This window comes from Phocoena phocoena, chromosome 20 (assembly GCF_963924675.1).
Source record: "Phocoena phocoena chromosome 20, mPhoPho1.1, whole genome shotgun sequence".
NCBI classification, from domain to species: Eukaryota; Metazoa; Chordata; class Mammalia; order Artiodactyla; family Phocoenidae; genus Phocoena; species Phocoena phocoena.
The window spans coordinates 57,449,715-57,468,608 of record NC_089238.1 but is presented as its reverse complement, the minus strand read 5'-3'; the positions used below and the strand labels follow the sequence as shown (position 1 = coordinate 57,468,608).

At 54.5% G+C, this 18,894-nt stretch overlaps 1 protein-coding gene across 1 annotated transcript in view; it reads left to right on the top strand.

Moving 5' to 3' along the window:
- The window catches only part of FBXO31 (F-box protein 31), a 41,338-nt gene extending 22,700 nt beyond the window's left edge, over nt 1-18,638 (top strand). Inside the window, exons 3-9 of the mRNA XM_065899498.1 lie at nt 3,081-3,157; nt 5,723-5,890; nt 6,506-6,580; nt 13,962-14,071; nt 14,869-15,022; nt 16,110-16,471; nt 18,416-18,638. Of these exons, the coding sequence (XP_065755570.1) occupies nt 3,081-3,157; nt 5,723-5,890; nt 6,506-6,580; nt 13,962-14,071; nt 14,869-15,022; nt 16,110-16,471; nt 18,416-18,638 (1,169 nt within the window). The remainder of the gene's footprint in view (nt 1-3,080; nt 3,158-5,722; nt 5,891-6,505; nt 6,581-13,961; nt 14,072-14,868; nt 15,023-16,109; nt 16,472-18,415) is intronic.
- The last annotated feature ends 256 nt before the right edge of the window (nt 18,639-18,894 follow it).

Genomic DNA, 18,894 nt, shown 5'->3' with positions numbered 1-18,894 from the left:
TCGTGGGGCTGAGAGCCGGAGTGTTGTTGTTATTCTGACTGAGTTTAAGTGTGGTTCTCTGGTGTTTGGGTCCCCTTGCCCACGAATGCCTGTCTTCTGTGGTCTCCTAAGAGCTGGGCCCTTTCAGCACACCTGTTTCTGATAGGAAAGCACCCGAAGGGTCTGACCCAGTCCACTTGCTGTCCTAGGTCCCAAGCCCGCCATCTGCACCTGAGCCGGTATCATTGGGACTTAATCCTGTTTACTCTCCTGCATGGTTAGTGGTTGTTTGGAAACAGCGTCGGGAGGACTTGTTGAGCTGGAATCTTCTTCCAGGCGAGGAGCCCTGGGGTGTGGTCAGCGCCTGGGCCAGGAGGTGCTGTGGATTCTGTCTTAAGCCCGCAGGACCCTTGTGTGCCCTAGGCAGGGTCCGGGTGCGGGTCAGAGGAGAGCACAGGGGCCGGTGCCTGAGCTCATCGTGCTCCGTACCTCCTGTGGTGGTGACGCCTTAGAGCTGCCCTGCCCAGCAGGCCCTGGGCACACAAGGTCGCCGTGGGGACAGGCTGCCCTCCCACTCCTGACACCTAGAGTCTCATGTGACTCAAGTGGACTCCTTCTGTCTGAGTGCTGCCTGGACTTGCTGAGTCTTTCAGGTCACTTCTGCCAGACTAACTCCGAGACTTCTTAAAGAACAGGTTATAGAACACAGGTGTCACGTGGCCTGAGGAAACCCCGTGCCTCACGGTCCACATGACGACGTTGGTCTCTGACCTCCCCTCGGATTGTCCTGGGTGGGCCCAGGCTGGGCGAGCCAGTGTCGTGTCAGCGGGGGCGAGGGGCACACCTGAGTCTTCTAATGGGCACAGAGCTTAAAATCCAGAGACAATTGCTGCTCTAAGCACACATGGGAGGCTGAACTTTTATTTCAAAGAGATGTTGCTTTTAAAGCAAAGCAAGGAACTCCCCTTTGGGAATTGCTGAGTCTGGGGCATATTCTTTGAACAGTCTTTCCAGGAGCTTCGAGATCAGATTGATTGATCCTGGAAAGAACCAGGCGTTGTCAGCAGTCAAGTTGGGAGATGAGGGGAGGGGAGACAAGAGAAGACCATGCAATATGGGCCTATTTAATTTTTTATCCACTATTTTATCGTGAAATTTTAAAAACACGCAGAAAAGTAGAAAGAATTGTGCAGTGAACACCCATTTACCCGATTCCATAGCACCCTGCTCCACTTCACTCCCACACACTCGTCCCTCCATCCATCTTGCTTTGCGATGCATTTCAAGATAACTGGCAGCCGTCAGTCAATTTCACCCCTAAACACCTGAGTGTGTGTTGCACTGTCTGAGTTCAGTATTTGTTTACGGCTCCTGACCCTGCTCATTATTGCTTGTTTAACAAACACAAAACCCATCAGGGTATGGCCATAAAATAACCACTGACTTTAATGTGTGTCGTGTAAACCGACTCAGAGGATTGCACACAGCATGAGTGGCAGGCGCCGTGCAGACCATCGAGGCTCGTTTAGAGAAGTGTGTCTTCAGGCTGAAACCTAGGGAACGGTTGGTATTTTCCCACCAGCCGTCGGCATGCCCTGCAGGCTTGGGATGGTTCTGGCCTCATGTTCTTCTTCTCTGTTCCCCAGACCAAGCGGTGGCTGGAGAGCTGCGGTCTGGGCTCGGGCCCCTCTGGGCTCTGCTGCTTGGTCTCCCTTCCTGAAGTCGGTTGTGATGATGCAGCTCCAGCGCCTGGAGACCGCCCATGGCTCCCACTGAGTATTACAGGGCCTTCAGACACAGAACCAATTTCTTCATGTATAAAGAGATTATTATAAGGAATTAGATCGCACTTGTCAGCTATGGAGGCTGACAAGTTCCAGGGTCTCCATTCAGCAGGCTGGAGACCCACAGGAGCTGATGGTGTAGTTCCAGTCCGAAATCCGGCAGCCTCCAGACCCAGGAAGAGCCCATGTTTCAGTTCGAATCCAGAGGCTGGAAAAGACCAATGTCCCAGCTCAACGCAGTCGGGCAGGAGAAAATTCCCCTCTGTTTGTGGGAGGGTTAGCCTTTTTGTCCTCTTCAGGAAGAGCCCATGATTTAGTTAGAGTTCGAAGTTAGAAAAGGCTGATATCCCAGCCTGCAGCCAGGCAGCAGGAGTGTCTCCTTGCTGGTGGGAGCACCAGCCTTCTTCTGCTCGGGCCTTCAACTGATTGGACAAGGCCCACCACACTAGGGGGGACAGTCTGCTTTCTCTGTCCACAGATTTAAATGTTAATCTCATCCGGGAACACAGACATACCAGAATAATGTTTGACTACGAATGTCTGGCCCCCCCATGGCCAAGTCCAGTTGACATATAAACTTTACCACCACACACTGGCTGCAGAGAGACCCCAGACCCTGAAGCTGGCAGGCAGGGCCCTGCATGAGCTGGTTGTCTTCTTTGTTCAGTTTGCTCATTCTTTCACTTGTTCACTGTTCACTCAACAAATACACATGCAGAGGAAATGGAAGCGAAGGACTCTTCCCGGGGCATTTACTGTGCTGGCCATGGCCGTGCAGTGGGGTCTCAGGTCGGCATCAGGTGCCCTTTTCTCCCGTTGCCCTCAGTGAATATACATGCGCTGCTTTTGAAATAAGGGGGAATGTGTGTGTGTGTGTGTGTGTGTGTGTGTGTAAAAGAAAGACAGATGATCCAATTAAATCTTACTCTACAGCCCCATGATGTTTTGGACTCTGCCCCTGGTAAAGAGTCCCACGTCTCCTCCGCTGTGTAGACTGACGGGAGGGGCGGTTCATTGCTTCACAGGGGCGCCCACTGCACGTCCTTCGAAGCAGCAGTTCTTTGTCATTGGAGTTGATACGCAGAGGCTGGGTTTCAAAATGACCCAGTTGTCTGTTACATTTTCACTCTTAGAATGATTTAGACACTTGTAATATTTGCTTGAATCCACATTTGTTTGCAAGGCTCTGTTACGAGCCTCCGTGAGGGATTTCTTCACACGTCCCTCCTCTTCCTCACGCCCTTTCCTCTGATTATTGACTGTAAAGTGAAGATCAGCTGGCTCTGATGAAGTCCTGTCCTCTCTCTCTCCCTGTAGTGCTTCACCGATACAGACACATTTTGGGACTGTGGCAGCCAGATATCGGGCCGTATGGAGGACTGCTGAACGTGGTGGTAAGTCCCAGAGCGTCGCGCCTGGGTTCTTGCGGACGGGACTGCGTCCTCCCTCCAAGGGGCAGGCCAGTTGTTCACAAAGACTCATTGGGCCAGGTTTTATTTTCCTAGAGAGCAGAGATTCATTTTAAGTAGCTCTTGGCTTCTGCCACACCCACGAACTTCGTGGTGACGGGATGCCTTCCCCGGTCCCTGCCTCTTGGACACTCAGGGCCATCGGCCTTCACACCCCCGGGGCACTCCAGTGTTGGTTTGTGCACTGGTTCGTTGCCCTAAATCGGGTCTGCAGGCTAAAAGAAAAGGAGGCCATGTGGGGCCCTCGGAGGCTGGCCCTAGACAGAAAGCCCACCCCAGGCCCGCTCCACGCGGGGACCAAGTGGCATAGGCTTGGTGTCATGGCAGGTGTCTGTCCCTTCTCTTCAGGCTTGCCCCCTGAGGTCTACAAGCAGCATTTTAACTTTCCTTTATTCAGGCTTTATAGCTGGTCTCAGCAGGATGGGCTGTTTGATACAAGCTTCTTGGTCGTAGCCAGGAGAAGAGTCTTCTGGTTTTAATTTTTATATGCTTCTAGGTCACTTGCCTAGAAGCATATAATAGCTGCTCATTTTTGAGTCCATTTGAGAAACTCAGATCTGACTTTTCTTGGGCTTAACTGGTGTCGGCGTCTAGCAGGATGCAGCCCTCGCCGGTGCTCTTGCCAGGCACGAGTGGTGCCTCTGGGACAGAAGCCGGGACCTGAGTGGGGCCGTTGTACTTGCTGAGCTCTGGGCAGGGGCCTGGCCTCGATGTTGCCGCCGCTGATGGTGCAGGGAAAACACAGCCAGGTGCCCTTTGGCCGGCGCTGCACATGCGCTTGGCAGGCCAGAAGCCAAGTCCAGGGGACTGGCCGCAGCTCGTGTCACGGCTCAGGGGTCTGCCTCGCTGTGGCCTTTGGGGCCCCCGGGGAGCCTCATTGTGGCCTCCCCCGAGCCTGGTTCACGTAGGCCACGGGGTGACTGGTTACTTCGTCACTCTGTATTTTGCTCACCAGGTGGGGTTTGGGCAGGGATAAATATTGCTTCATATTTTTTATAATTTGGTGGAAACATCTGTTAAGAAACTTGCTTTATATTTGTTCTGTTTAATATCACTGGGGAAACCTTGCTTTTAGAACATTCTCACAGGGGCCAAGACAGACAGCTCCCAGCGTGGGCAGGTTCTTTCCTTTCTTTTAGTCGGGGAGGGTGATAATTGTTTGTCTTACTGGCAGTGAGTAATAGAGTTAAAAAAAAAAAAAGGCTTCTGAAAGCAGGGGATAATTAGGGGAAAATGGAGCCTATGACAGAACACCGCCAATTGGCTCTTGTCTCAGATGGTTAGCGATTAAGTTCTCTCCTCTGTCGCTAGAGCCGGAAGCTGTGGACCCAGGCTCCTCCAGGAAGGCAGGAGCGACTGCTGGGGCATCCCCAGTGGGCTACAGAGGCCACCCCCTCCCCTCCACTGAGAACGTGCCTGGAGACTGCCCCCTCCTTTGACCTGATCACCACTTTTATCATTTGCCATTTTGAACACATACAAGGGTAGTGGGAATGGCTGGGTGAACGCCCACAGACGCCCACCTCCTGGACTCAGAGGTTGGCCGTAGTGCGCCAGGTTCACGGTGTCTGTCTCTGCCCCTTTGCCTTTTCTTTTCCGTATTTTAAAGCAGATCCCGGGCCCGTGTCAGTTCATGTCTGTACTTCAGTGTGGATCTCTAACCATGTGGGTGTTTTGCACGTTCCCACACATGTGAGGTCCTGACCACGCCTCACAGCAGTGGCAGTAGTTCCTGGATTACCTGAGGCCCAGTCCACGCTCGAGGCTCCCTGACGGTCTCAGAACCGCCTTCGACAGCTGGCTTGTTCACACGAGGATCTAAGCAGGCCCTCGTGCTGCCTGCTTTGTTTTGCCTCCTGAGTCTCTTCTGTGGAAAGCAGCACTCCCGTTTTCCTCTGGTCAGTTGCCCTACTGGGTGTCGCACTTTCTGGATCATTCCTGCTTCTTTCTTATGTCTTTTAGCTTGTGCTCCCGGCGCCTACCCACCCCCACTTCATAGCTGGAAGTTCTCTCTAAAAGGTTTGCTCGGATTTGGGGCTAACCACTATATTTTCTATTAAAACATTGTTACTTTTTCAGCTTTATTTAGGTATAATTGACAAAACTGTAAGATATATAAAACGTACATTGTGGTGATCTGATTTGATGTACAAGTACACCGTGGAAGGATTCTCCCGTCTAGTTAATTAACGTACCCATCACCTCACATTTTTATTTTTTTTTTGAGGGGTGGGGAGAGCACTGAGTTCTATTTCTTAGTAGATTTCAGTGATAGAGCAGCGTTATCAGCTTTAGTCACCATGTTGCATAAACCACTGTTCGATTAACACACACTGGTGGGCGGGGCCGTGCTCGTCCTGCTGCGCTAGATGGGGCCCCAGGGTCCCTGCGGGACCGGAGTGTGAAGACAGGAATGGTCCTCGTGGTGATCTGGGGGTGCGGATGCTGAGCCTCCGCCTCCCCCTCAGCCGTGTGTGGACCTCTGCACAGGTGGATGGCTTGTTCATCATTGGCTGGATGTACCTGCCTCCCCACGACCCTCATGTGGACGACCCGATGCGGTTCAAGCCCTTGTTCCGAATCCACCTGATGGAGAGGGAGTCGGCCACGGTGGAGTGCATGTACGGCCACAGGGGGCCCCACAATGGCCACGTCCAGGTGAGCACGCGGGGCAGCGTGTGCAGGTAAGGGGCTGGGTCTCCTCACTTCGTCCCGGGCCTGCTGCCAGCTATTTGCCAGGATCTTCCCAGCTGTGCACCACGCCCATGCCGGCCAGCAGGACCGGGAAGCGGGCCCTGGCCTGGCCCTTCTGTGCGCTATGCCGCTGTCGCTCCTCAGAGATTCACTTGCCGGAGCCTCCCCGGATTCTGCCTCTGGTTAGAGCCAATTGTCCTTCCAAGCGAGATTCCTCACTGTTCCTTTTTCTCCTCTTCGCAAGGGCATCAACTTGGAACCAGACGTTCTGCTCTCGGATGTGGGCCTGGCAGGTGGCCAGCCCGGGAGCAAGCCTGTTCTCTATCTCAGTAGGAGAGCGCCAGCCCCTCTGTGCTGCTCTCGGACGCCCCGGGGGACAGCGACGCCTGGCCCCCTGGGAGGGAAGCGTGTGCTCAGGGGGGTTCCAACCTTCCTTCTTAGAGCAGCCGCGATCTGGTGGCCTCTTGGGGTCCTGTAGATGAGTGGGATGCGTGGGTGCGGGAGGGACTGGTGCACGCCTGCTCTGGTGGGGGTTAGGGGCTGACTCGTTACCCTTTCTCCTTGTTGTGGACACTCAAGATCGTGAAGAAGGACGAGTTCTCCACCAAGTGCAACCAGACGGACCACCACAGGATGTCTGGTGGGAGGCAGGAGGTGAGGCCGGACCCTCCTGTCCTGCGGGGCAGCTGAGAGGGTGGGTGGTTTGAAGGGAGGGCCGCCTCCCTTCATGCTGGCGCTGTGGGCGTGTGTGCTGGGCCCAGGTTCTGAGTCCCCACCACCCCCAGGATGACTGGGCCGAGTAGAAATAGTTCTCTACCTGGTTCTCCGTCGCCCCTTTGACAACAGGCCCGTGGGCGGTGGGGTCTCTTCCTGGATGTGAATTGCAGGGAGACCAGAGGCCTTTATTGGTGTGAACCCTGTGGTGGAGGTTCCCAGGTCACAGCCATGTGGTGGATGAGCCTGCGTGAGTGTCTTCGGGTTTCCTTTCTGCACGAGTAATCTCCCATCGCCTTGGAGTGTTAGTTACACCACCATCTCAAAACATTCTTAGGGAAACCTCAGACCTTTCAATACAGGATGCTCGTCGCAGCTTGCGTTTATTTGTCGGGTGCATCTCTTAGCGTTTCTGAGTCTGCTGGGTCCCTGGTAGCCAGGGGTCTGCGGGGAGACAGCGCAGGTGGGGAGTACACACGTGCTGCTTGGAATCTGTTGAGGGTAAACGAGGCCCTTGTTTTCCCGAATGCATGGTACGTGAAGGCGATGGTAGTGACGTGCCTCCTTCCCTAATAACACTGTCATTCACAGTCTCACATACAACCACATACACATCAGTGGCTGTTCCAAGTCCACTTTTAAGTGAAACACGTCAACAGCATATTTTCCAAGAATAGAACCTCCTCAGCTGTTGAGACCTTAAAAGGGCCATGTAATGGATTTCTGGAAATAACACACTCTGGGATCAGAGAAAGTTCCTGTGAGCCAACTACCGTGTGTGGCCTCACCAATTTGGAGACGGAATGGTACTTTTTCTCATTATGAAGGTAATAACATGCTCCTTGTGGAAACTAGAAAAACACCTAGAAGTTAAGGTGAGAATAAAATGCTTTGTTGGAATCCTGACTTTGGTGGTTAATTTGCATTTCTCCTATGTCTGAGGCTAAGATTAGTGTCCTGTGGTTCCTTTTCTGTGAAATCTGTGTTCTTATCCTTTGCCTGGTTCTGTTCGCCGTTGTTATGTTTCTAATTGATTTGTAGGAGCTTTCATCCTGTGAGGAAGTGAACCCTTACAAGATACAAGATGCAAATATTTTTTCCTCCTTCATTCTTTTGTCTTGAAATGAGGTATGTTTTCACTTGTAGAATTTAGTTTTTAATTTTTATATTTGCAGTTGTATCTGTCTTTTCCTTTTTTTTTTGGCCACACTGTGTGGCTTGCGGGATCTTAGCTCCCCGACCAGGGATCAAACCCGGGCTCTGGGCAGTGAAAGCGCAGACTCCTAACCACCGGACTGCCAGGGAGTTCCCCTTCCTGAATAGCTTCTTAGTTGGTTTTTTTTTTTTTTTGCGGTACGCGGGCCTCTCACTGTTGCGGCCTCTCCCGTTGCGGAGCACAGGCTGCGGACGCGCAGGCTCAGCGGCCATGGCTCACGGGCCCAGCCGCTCCGCGGCATGTGGGATCTTCCCGGACCGGGGCTTGAACCCGCGTCCCCTGCATCGGCAGGCGGACTCTCAACCACTGTGCCACCAGGGAAGCCTGTGAATAGCTTCTTAGTTTGATGTCATCTTAAAATCCTTTCCCCACTTTGAAATTATACTTACAGATGCGCTCGTGTTTTCATATTCACGCGTTTGTTTCCCACATTTATCACTGGTTCTGTGGGTTTATTCTGTAGAGTGAGCTTCAGCCCGCCTTGGCTGTAGTGCAGGTACCCCTCAGTCACCCCAGCACTGGTGCTGAGTGATGCAGGTTTTCTCTGCGATTCAAAATGCCATCTTTGTCCTGTGCTGCCATTTGAATTTGATTTTCTTCAGGTAGATCGTGCACGTTTGTTGTAAAGCGTCTGGTCTTTTGTTGCTGTTGTAAATGGACTCTTGGCTCTCGTATCTTTCAGCTGGTGATTTTATATATAAAAGCTGTTGCATATTAATTTTGTACCCACCCATCTTACTGCCTCTCTTTCATTTATGAGCATCTTTGAGTTGATTACCTTGAGTTTTCCAGGATAATACTGATTATCTGCAAATCATGACATTTCCTTCTTCCTTGACCCCTTGTGGTGAGGACAGCACCCTTGTCTAGTGGTGGGTGTGGTTCACATGGTCCTGTCACGAGGCAGCAAGGTGGCCTTGGGGTCAAGATATACATTATTATGCTAGGGATGCAGCTGTTTATTCGTGTTTTATTAAGAGGGCTTTGTTTTAATTGAGAAATGATGTTGAATTTACCCGTTTTTTTTTAGCATCTGTGGAAACCATCAGGTGATTTTTTTCCCCCTTAATCTAGTAATGTGATGACTTAGGTTAATAGATTTCTAACCACTTTGAAGTCGTGAAAAGAGAGCTTGTTTGATCGTGGGGTACAGTTCTCTCTGCTCCTGGATGCTCTTTGATCCTGTTTTATTTAGGACTTCTGCATTGATGAACGGGCTTGGTTTAACATTTTTTGTGCTGTCTTTGGCTTTAGGAGCAGTCTTTTGCTGGCTTCTAGAACTGGGGAGCCTTTCTTTTGTCTCTAGGCCTCGGACTCATTTAATAGTGGACTTGGAACTCCTGCCGGTCTGGGGTGGGGAGATGCCGCACGTCTGCAGGCAGGGCAGGGGCTGGGCTGCCTGAGGTGCCGAGGGATCCATCCTAGAGTCATGGGGGCGGGGGGGCTTGCTGTGTGAGGCACAGTCACTCTGTCCGTCTCAGTTGCCCGGGGCCACTTTGCTGGCTCCTTGTGCCGTCTCCTGTCTCCCTCCCTCTTGCCCTCCAAGGGGGGAGCTGGGGGACTGGGGGACGGGTTCTCCCATGGATTCCTGTGTCAGCCTGATACATCTTCACTCTGTAGCTGAGTCTTTCAGACCCAGAGCGTGGCTTCAGGCTCCAGGGAGAGAGGAGGAGCTGTGAGGTGGGCACCGCCGTGTGTCCTGACAGCTCTGAAGAAGAGGTGAAAGTCTCGGCCCCGGATTCCGGGCTGCTCTGTGCTCTGATGGTTGATAGTCACTTAAAATTCTGGGCCACCAGGGTGCTTCCCAAGGGAATGGAGGACTCCTGGTGGCCTAGGAGGGTAGGAAGGTGAACGGGCCTTGCTTATCACTGTCTCCAGGCAGAAGGCTGTCCTTGGTACCGTGGAGAGATGTGGAGATGCCCGCCCCAGCCCCTGCAGGCCGTGCTGGCTGTGATCCCTTCGTCAACACCCAAGGCCAGCTCTGCATACGCTGCACCCTGAGGCTTGCCAACCACCGCATTCCCCATCCCGGTCCCCAGTTCTGGGACTTCTGCCAGCTTTGTGCACCTTCCAAGGCCACGTCCTGCGGCGGGATCTGGCCCCTCAGGACTGGGGTGTCCTGCTTGCTCCTTACGTGCCCCTCCTGGGGGCCCTCCCTTGTGCTGCTCAAACTGCAGCTTCATCTCCCGGGCCTTTGAGAGCAGCTCAGGCCTTCGCCCGCCCAGACCCCAGCAGTGCGTCTGCTCTCTGGCTCCCGCTGCAGACGCTGCCTGCTCTTCTTCCTGGCTCTTCCCTCCCTGCCCGCGCCCGTCCAGGCCCTGCAGCCTGAGGCTTCTGGAAATCGGGGTGGGGGGGGTGGCGGCGCTGTGAGGGGGAGCAGAGGTAGGGAAGGGCGTGTGGCCTGGCCTACTTGCGGTTGCTCGGCCCTGCAGAAGGCTCTGGCGCTGGACTCCCCTCAGTGGCACACAAGTGGCTTTTATTTTGCTTTCCTTTGTCTTATGTACTTTCTCGCCACATTCCTAAAATGATACCTCGTCATCATCAGATCCGAAATCCTCAGAATCGGGAGGGAAAAGAGTGCTGACACAGCCCCACAAGGAGCGGCCTCCGTGCCCGTCCTCCATCATCCCTTCAAGTTTCCTTCAGCCTTCGTGATGTCATTGCAGTCTAACTATCTAATTTGGATAGTTTTTCTATTTTTTTTTAGCTTAACCGTTATTCCAGAAACATTTCCCAGTCTCATTAGAATTCTTTACGAACTTTTTTTTTTGGCCATGCTGCGCAGCCTGCAGGATCTTAGTTCCCTGACCAGGGATTGAACCCATGCCCCCTGCGTTGGAAGTGTGGAATCTTAACCACTGGACCACCAGGAAGGTCCCTACAAACTTTATTTTTAATGCAGCGTTCCATCTGTCATCTGCTGCGCTGTAATGACTGTAGGTGTGTGACCATCCTGCAGTTGGACTTGGGGTTCGTGGTCAGATATTCCCCCCTGTTACCCTCCTGACCATGTGACTCAGTGACTTAGCCTCTGGGAGCCTCAGCCCTTGTCTGTAAAATGGGGCCATGAGATTACCTGCGGTGCCGAGTGATTCTGGAGGGTTGAGTAAGACGCTGAATGACTTAGTGCCAGAGCTGGTCGGAGCCTCCCAGGAGAGATGCCGGGCATTATTACTGTGACCCACTGCCTGAACTCTGCAAAAACGTTGTGGTTTTGGATTGTACAGCAATGGAATTGGGTAAAAGGCCCTGAAGATATTCCAGATTCTCTTTACGTGCTGTCAGTTTGCTGGTCCCCGTTTACAGCCCATCAGGGCACGTGAGCCCCCTGCCTCACCACGTTCCTGCCAGCCTTGGCATTGGCCCTGGCAGAGATGAGACCGGTTAGCACGTGGCCTTTGGTCAGGTTTAATTCTGCCATCTGCTAGCTGGGTGGCTCTGGAAAGGTCTGTTGACTTTTCCAAGCCCCAAACCTCTGTAGAACAGGGAAGATGTTAGCACCCAGCTCCTAGGCCGCTGTGCAGAGTGAAGCAGTGATGGGGCGGTGTTGGCCGTGGTGGACGAGCCCTGGGTCCATAGTGGACTTAGTCTTGTCTGATATGTTCTAGGCCCCTGTGTTTTTCCTTGTGGATACATACCTGGTAAGATAATTTCATAGTAAGCATATTTGTTCTGAGTAATTGGGTCTGCTTGGTATTCTTAATGACTGACCTTCTCATGCAAAGTAAATAAGATCATGGCTGTTCGCAGGCCAGCTGCATGGTATTTAGCTCAAGTCTGACTATGCACCGTGGTAACACTGAAATCACTACATTCTTTTACTTCCATTTTTATCTGTTATTTCTCTATTTGATTTTTTTTTTAAGGGCCTACCCTTCATGAGTTAAGCCACTTAAGTGGAAGATTTTGATTTGGGTGAAGTCTAATTTGTCAAGTTTTTTCCTTAGTGGTTATTGTTTTCTGTCTTAAAAAACTTTGCTTACCCTCCAGTTGCAAAGAGAGTGTCTCTCTCGCTCACTTCTTTTTAGAAGTTTGGTAGCTTCCCTTTACTTTTCGGTCTGTGACCCATCTTGAATGATTCGTGTGTGTGGTGTGAGGTGGGGATCGGGGCTCCTTTGCTCCCTGTGGTTGTGCAGTTGTTCAAGCACCATTTGTGTAGAAGACTTTCTTTCCCTGGGAGGTGGCTTGGATGCTGTGATCGAAAGTCCACTCCTGAGACACACGTGGGTGTTTCCAAGCTCTCTCTCTCTCTCTCTCTCTCTTTTTTCTGGCTGCACAGCTTGCGGCATCTCAGTTCCCCAACCAGGCCATGGCAGCAAAAGCCCGGAATCGTAACCACTAGGCCACCAGGGAGCTCCCTCCAGGCTCTGTCTTTAGTTCTGCCCTCTTGCTCAGGTACCATCTCGGTTACTGTCATCTTGTAGTGGGTCACAGCGCACGCTAGTGTACATCCTCCAACCTTGTTCTTTTGCAAGATTGCTCTGGATGTTCCAAACGAATTCCAGAATCAGCTTGTCAGTTTCTACAGAAAGCATGGTGGGATTACGATTGGCCTGATGTTGAGTCTGTAGATCAGTTTGGAGACAGTTGCTGACCTAATACCAAGTCTCCCGGTTCGCAGGTGCCTCTGCTCTGTAGGCCTTTTCCCCCGCCTTCCAGCAGCATCTAGTGGTTTTCGGAGTAGAGGTATCGCACGTTTTGTAATGTTTATGCCTAAGTCCTATGTCTTTTGAGGCTGTTGTAAGTAGGATTTTTAAGTTTTTTTTAAACTTTCCAGTTTTGTGCTGCTAGTATACAAAAATTGAGTTAATTTTATATATTGACCTTGTAGTTCTAATAGTTGTTTATTTCAGTCACTAGTAAGTTCTCTTCTTTGCCAGGGTTTGGGCAGTAACCTATTAAAGCAATTGACAGATTGTAGCTTTTCTTTTTCTTTTCATAAATTGCTTTTGCTTCTGTTTGTAGAGCTAATTCTAGATATTCATTAGAAACACTGTTGAGTTAGGATCCCAGAGCTGTGGATTAGTTATGTTAGGTGTACAGAATGAAACTGGTAAGCACTAAATATCCTTCATTGTTCGATTCCATAATGAATTATTGGACTTTGCGGATGAGGTATTCATAAAAGTTTTCTTTTTACAAATATACTTACTGAACATAACTGTGAAGGCACATTTTATTTTACTTTATTAAAAAATTTTTATTGAAGTATAGTTGATTTACAATGTGGTGTTATTTCCTGCTGTACAAAGTGAATCGGTTATACATATGCATATATCCACACTTTTTAAAATTCTTTTCCCATATAGATCATTACAGAGTATTGAGTAGAGTTCCCTGTGCTATACAAGTAGGTCCTTATTACTTATCTGTTTTATATATAGTAGTGTGTATATGTCAATGCCAGTGAAGGCACATTTTTTTTTTTTTTTTTTTGCGGTATGCGAGCCTCTCACTGTTGTGGCCTCTCCTGTTGCAGAGCACAGGCTCTGGACGCGCAGGCTCAGTGGCCATGGCTCACCGGCCCAGCCGCATGTGGGATCCTCCCGGACCGGGGCACGAACCCGCGTCCCCTGCATTGGCAGGTGGACTCTCAACCACTGCGCCACTAGGGAAGCCCTGAAGGCACATTTTAAAAAGGAAAATCCACCCACACTCTCTGCCCCGCCTGTCCCTGTCCTGTTCCTCATTGGTGGCTGCAGAAGGCAATTCTGCTGACTTGGCCGGCATGGGGGTCTGCTGTGCCCACTCCCCCAGAAACCTGAGAACCAGGCTCAGTGTAGACGCCACCTGTGTGGGTGGCACAGAAGCGAGGCTTGCCCAGCTGCCTCCTGGGCGCTCTCGATATGGGCTGCGGCCCCATCCTCCCCAATGGACCCCCACGGTCCCTGCGCTTCCTTCCTGTTGAAGTCGGGCGGGGGAAGTGGGGACCAGAGCCCCTGGCGCCACGCCTCAACAGGAAGGGAGGCCAGGAGCTGGGAGACCAAACACACAGCAGCCCCCCTCCCTCCTGCCCGGCCTCTGTCTTCATCCCATGCACTCAGCATCACAGCCTCTCCGAGCCCTAGTGTTGTGGCGGTTTTCGTGACCTGTGTTCTCTCGAAGGAATTCCGCACGTGGCTGAGGGAAGAATGGGGGCGGACGCTGGAGGATATTTTCCACGAGCACATGCAGGAGCTCATCCTGATGAAGTTCATCTACACCAGTCAGTATGAGTAAGTGCAGCCCCTTGCTGGGTGTGAGCAGCCTCTGTCTCAGGTACTGTGAACACAGGCTCTCTCCCGGTGGGTGCTGTGTGCACAGTCCCTCTCTGGGTACTGTGAACACGGTCTCCCGGTGGGTGCTGTGTGCACAGTCCCTCTCTGGGTACTGTGAACATGGTCTCCCAGTGGGTGCTGTGTGCACAGTCCCTCTCTGGGTACTGTGAACACGGTCTCCCGGTGGGTGCTGTGTGCACAGTCCCTCTCTGGGTACTGTGAACACGGTCTCCCGGTGGGTGCTGTGTGCACAGTCCCTCTCTCTGCGTACTGTGAACACGGTCTTTTTCTCAGGGTGCTGTGAGCACACTCCCTGTCTCCTGGCCCACCTCGGTGTCTGTTTTCTGTCTGTTGGACTATCGTCACCCACCAGCTGTGTGCTATCACGGGCCTGGCCTGTGTGTTAGAGCCTCAGAGTTGCTTTCCCATGTCCACCTGGGGGGCCTCTTAGCCTCCCTGCTGCCGTGCCCTCTGCCCCCGGACCCTGTCGCATGGCCCCTGTTTAGCCCCTTTGCAGTCTCAGGGGTCCCTGCCCCAGGGTGATGGAGAAGGTGTGAGGTGTGCTGTGCACATGTGGGGGGGCATAGCTCAGGAACGAGGGGTGCCCCTAGTGGGGAGCTCACCCTGGCTTCCCTGGGCCACCATGCCCAGCCCGCCCTATGCAGCATGGCCGGAGGTGCATGAGCTCCGTACTCCTGCCCCTGCTCCCGTGCGGCTCTGTGGCCGAGCTCTCATGCTGCCCGCTCCCCCTGTAGCAACTGCCTGACCTACCGCCGCATCTACCTCCCGCCCAGCCACCCGGACGACCTGATCAGGCCTGGCCTCTTCAAGGGCACCTACGGCAGCCACGGCCTGGAGATCGTCATGCTCAGCTTCCACGGGAAGCACGCCAGGGGCACGAAGATCACGGTGAGTCCAGGGGCTGCCCTGGCAGGCCCAGCACCGTGCGGACTCCATCACATCGGCGTGGTGTAGTGTGACTCGGGCCGCACCCTGGCTGCTCAGTGTGGGCCCCGGACCGTGGCACTGCTTCCCGGGGAGCTTGCTGGGAACGCGGGCCCCACCCAGACCTGCTGATCCAGGGCCTGCCTTCCACAGGATCCCCCGGCGATTCTGAATGTTTCCAAGGCAGCCTTACCACATGGCTCTCAGCCCTGGCCACACCCTGGATCCCTGGGGAGGTGGAGGAGACACTGATGCTGGGGCCCCATCCCAGAGATTCTGATTTAATGGGGGTGGGCCCGGTGAGGGGCTCCAGGAGCTCCCTGGGTGACCCTGAGGTGTGGCCATGGTGGATACCCTCTGCATTAGCACTCCGGCCCCCGTGGCCCAGCCTGGCCTCAGCAGCTCGGGAACGCAGTGGGAGGATTTCTGAGCTGAGTGGGCGTCCCGGATGACAGGCCCTCTGTCACCCGCTCTAGGGGCTGCTATCCACGTGCTCGCCTGTCGCTGTGCAGGTGTGGGGGGGGAGTCTCTGTGGAGGCGCAGAGCAGGCCTCTTCCTGGTCCTCACAGGGCACTGCTCGCAGCTCCGTTGGCCGGGCTCCCTGTGGACGAGGGCCTGGGACCAGGCCGTGGGGCCTGGGCGTTCTCCCAGGTTCATGCTGGGGAGCTTTCGTGTTCCAGGCAGACAGTCTGGGCTGGTGTTTCCGGCCTGTCCCCCGTCTGACAGGGGAGGGTCCGTGGACCTCTCTAGGCCACGCATCTGTTCAGCTGTCATGCAGGCTGGCTCCCACCTGAGGTCTTTGGGTGCAGATGTGCCTGCGGGCCCTCCCAGGGTCACTCGTGGGTGCTGTTGTTCCCTGTCCTCAGAGGTCCTTCACGGAAGGCTGCCTGCGCTGGGTGCTGCTTTGTAAGGGCTTCTAGGATCTTCTGACTTGTAAGGGGTTGCCGCCAAATCAGTAGGAAGGCTGAGCGAGCGCCCTCGGCCGGAGGTGTGACCGGGGCTGGAGGCCGCGGTCTCTGAGCCTGCTGACCGCCGCCCGCTGGCTCCGCAGGGTGACCCCAACATCCCTGCCGGTCAGCAGACAGTAGAGATCGACCTCAGGCACCGCATCCACCTGCCCGACATTGAGAGCCTCCGCGACTTTAACGAGCTCTCGCGCATCGTCCTGGAGGTGCGCGAGCAGGTGCGCCAGGAGCAGCAGCAGGAAGGTGGGCCCGAGGACGCCGCGGGCCTCGGCCGGCAGAGCCCCCAGCCCTGCGCGGAGCCACCCGCCGAGCAGGCCAAGGGGCCCGGGGATGGAGGGGCCGAGGCCGCGGCTGAGCCGCCCGCCCAGTCGGGGCAGGGGCAGCCGTTTGTGCTGCCAGTGGGCGTGAGCTCGAGGAACGAGGACTATCCCCGGACCTGCAGGATGTGGTAAGGATGCCGCGGGGCGGGCAAGATGGGGCTTCCCGGAGGGGGCTCTGCCCGGCCGGCAGGGAGGTGGCCTGGGGTGGGGCCGACCCCGTGCTGGGGGCCCTGCACTGGTGGGGAAGCTCTGCCTACTTGGGCCGGGTCCCAGCTCGGGCCGAGCAGACTGTGAGGCTCCTGTCCCCTCACCCCTCTGGGGGCCTCAGCTGCCAGGCAGGGGGCCTCCTCCCCAACGTCTCTCACTGCACAGCCGCTGAGGTCAAAGGTAGACAGGCAGACAGGTGAGACGTCGGGCAGCACTGAAAGCAGGCCGTGGCGTCCCTCCCCGCGCCTCCCCTGGAAAGCCTGCTTGCGGCGTCCTGGACGGCCTTGCAGGGAAGGCCTGTCTTGGGGTCTCACTGCCTCCTCATTTCTTCGTGTGGTTTCTCCCCGGCTCTAACAGCCTCCCCACAGAGGCCGTGGGACCCGGTCTGGGACAGGGCCTGCCCGCTGCTGCTCGCTGCTCACTTGGCGTGCTGTTTGCACGGTCCTGTCTTAGAGATGCACGCCCTGCCCGGGTCCCCTGCACTCCAGGGCTGTTTAGTTTAACTACAGAGAATACAATGAAAATTCAGGCCCTCGGGCCCACTGGCCACATTCCAGGTGCTCAGCAGCCACTCTGTCGACAGCGCAGGTCTAGAACATTCCATCGCCATAGAGAGTTCTCACGGACAGTCACCTCGGGGTTCATTGAGGGAGGAACCTGTCGGTCTCCTGGCAGATTATTACAGCCGACTTTTCTCTGCCTTTGTCACGTTACGTGTGAAGGTTTCTTTCTTTACCTCTGGGCCATCTGCTGCCTCTCGTGTGCCCGCAGTGGTCTCCTAGGCTTTTCACGTGTAGGCGGGCGCACGCCGAGCTCCCCAAAGGGAATTTAGGCGTCTGTGTGGTCTTGATGGAAAAAATTCATTACATTTTCTTCATGTTAATACAGTTGTGATAAAAGAGGCTGAATTTGGGTTTTCTGGAGGGAGATGTACACATAGTGAATGTGTGAATTTTTGAAAGGTCATAAAGGAAAAGGCTTTGTTATCCCGGGGAAACTTGACGACTTGCAGCATCTCAGGGCCAGCTCAGAGCCCTCTGGCAGCGCAGGCCTGGAAGCTCTGGCCCAGCCCCCGGCTGTGTCATGGGATGTCCTCCACCCGGTGCGAAACATCAGGGGCTCGGCCAGGAGGGGCGCATGCGTTCTCTGGCACTGCCACAGTGCCTGCGCGACACTCGTCTCTGTGTATCTAAGCTTGGTGCACCCCCCCCCCCAAACTCTCTGAGCCATGGGCCCTCCGGCGCAGGGCTGCTGTCCCCCTCCCTCCAGGCAGAGCCTCAGCATGGTGGGCAGAGGTGGGCGTCCCAGGCACCATTCCACGCATTGGGAGGTTCAGGCCAGCCCCTAACTCCTCGTCACCTGTTCTTTGCAAGAAAGAAACAAACATATTACAGCCTGAGTCTCAAAACTTGGCTGTAATGGGTATTTGAAAGTTCTGCTTCTGGTTAATGTCAGTTGCATGCCAATAAATCATTATCGATTTTGAGTTGTTCATACGTGGACCTAACTGTCCCGGGGATTGAGATTTCTGTTACCTGGGTCTGCATCATAAAGACATGTACTTTGGGATAGAGAATACGAGGTGGGGCTGCCTGGGACCCTTGTCCTTTCGTTGGGTGAGTTGGTAGAGAGAGAGCAGTGGTCGGTGGGGTGAGCCCGACTGTGTGGGGTGAACGCCGGCCTCCCCGAAGGCGCAGGGCCCCACCTCTGTGCAGAGTTGCTGGCAGATGGTGGAAGTGGCCTGGAGGTGGAATGGAGAATGTTCCAGAACGTCCAGGACCACGGGTGATGGGCTTGGGCCAGCACGCGCCTTCGAGGCCCCGCTCATCCCCTCTCCCCGCGCTTTCCCTCTTGTCCTTGTTCAGTTTCTACGGCACGGGCCTCATCGCCGGCCACGGCTTCACCAGCCCCGAGCGCACCCCCGGGGTCTTCGTCCTGTTCGACGAGGATCGCTTTGGGTTCATCTGGCTGGAGTTGAAGTCCTTCAGCCTGTACAGCAGGGTCCAGGCTGCCTTCCGGAATGCGGACGCCCCGTCCCCACAGGCCTTCGAGGAAATGCTCAAGAACATCCAGTCCCTCGCCTCCTGATGGCCCACCGCCCCGCGGCGGGCGGCCCGGGCTGGGAGGGCAGCAATGTGCGCTCAGGAGACGCGGCCTCTGACCGGAACACCCACCTCCTCGTAGGAGCCTCTGCGCGGCTTCCCCAGATGCTTTCCGTGGACGCCCACATATCTGCCAGTAGCAATGGGAAAGCTGAGCATGTCTGAAACAAACAACAGAACCAGAACAAACCGCCTTAGAGGACGGGCTGCAGGGCATGTAGGTGACTGAACTGGAGACACTG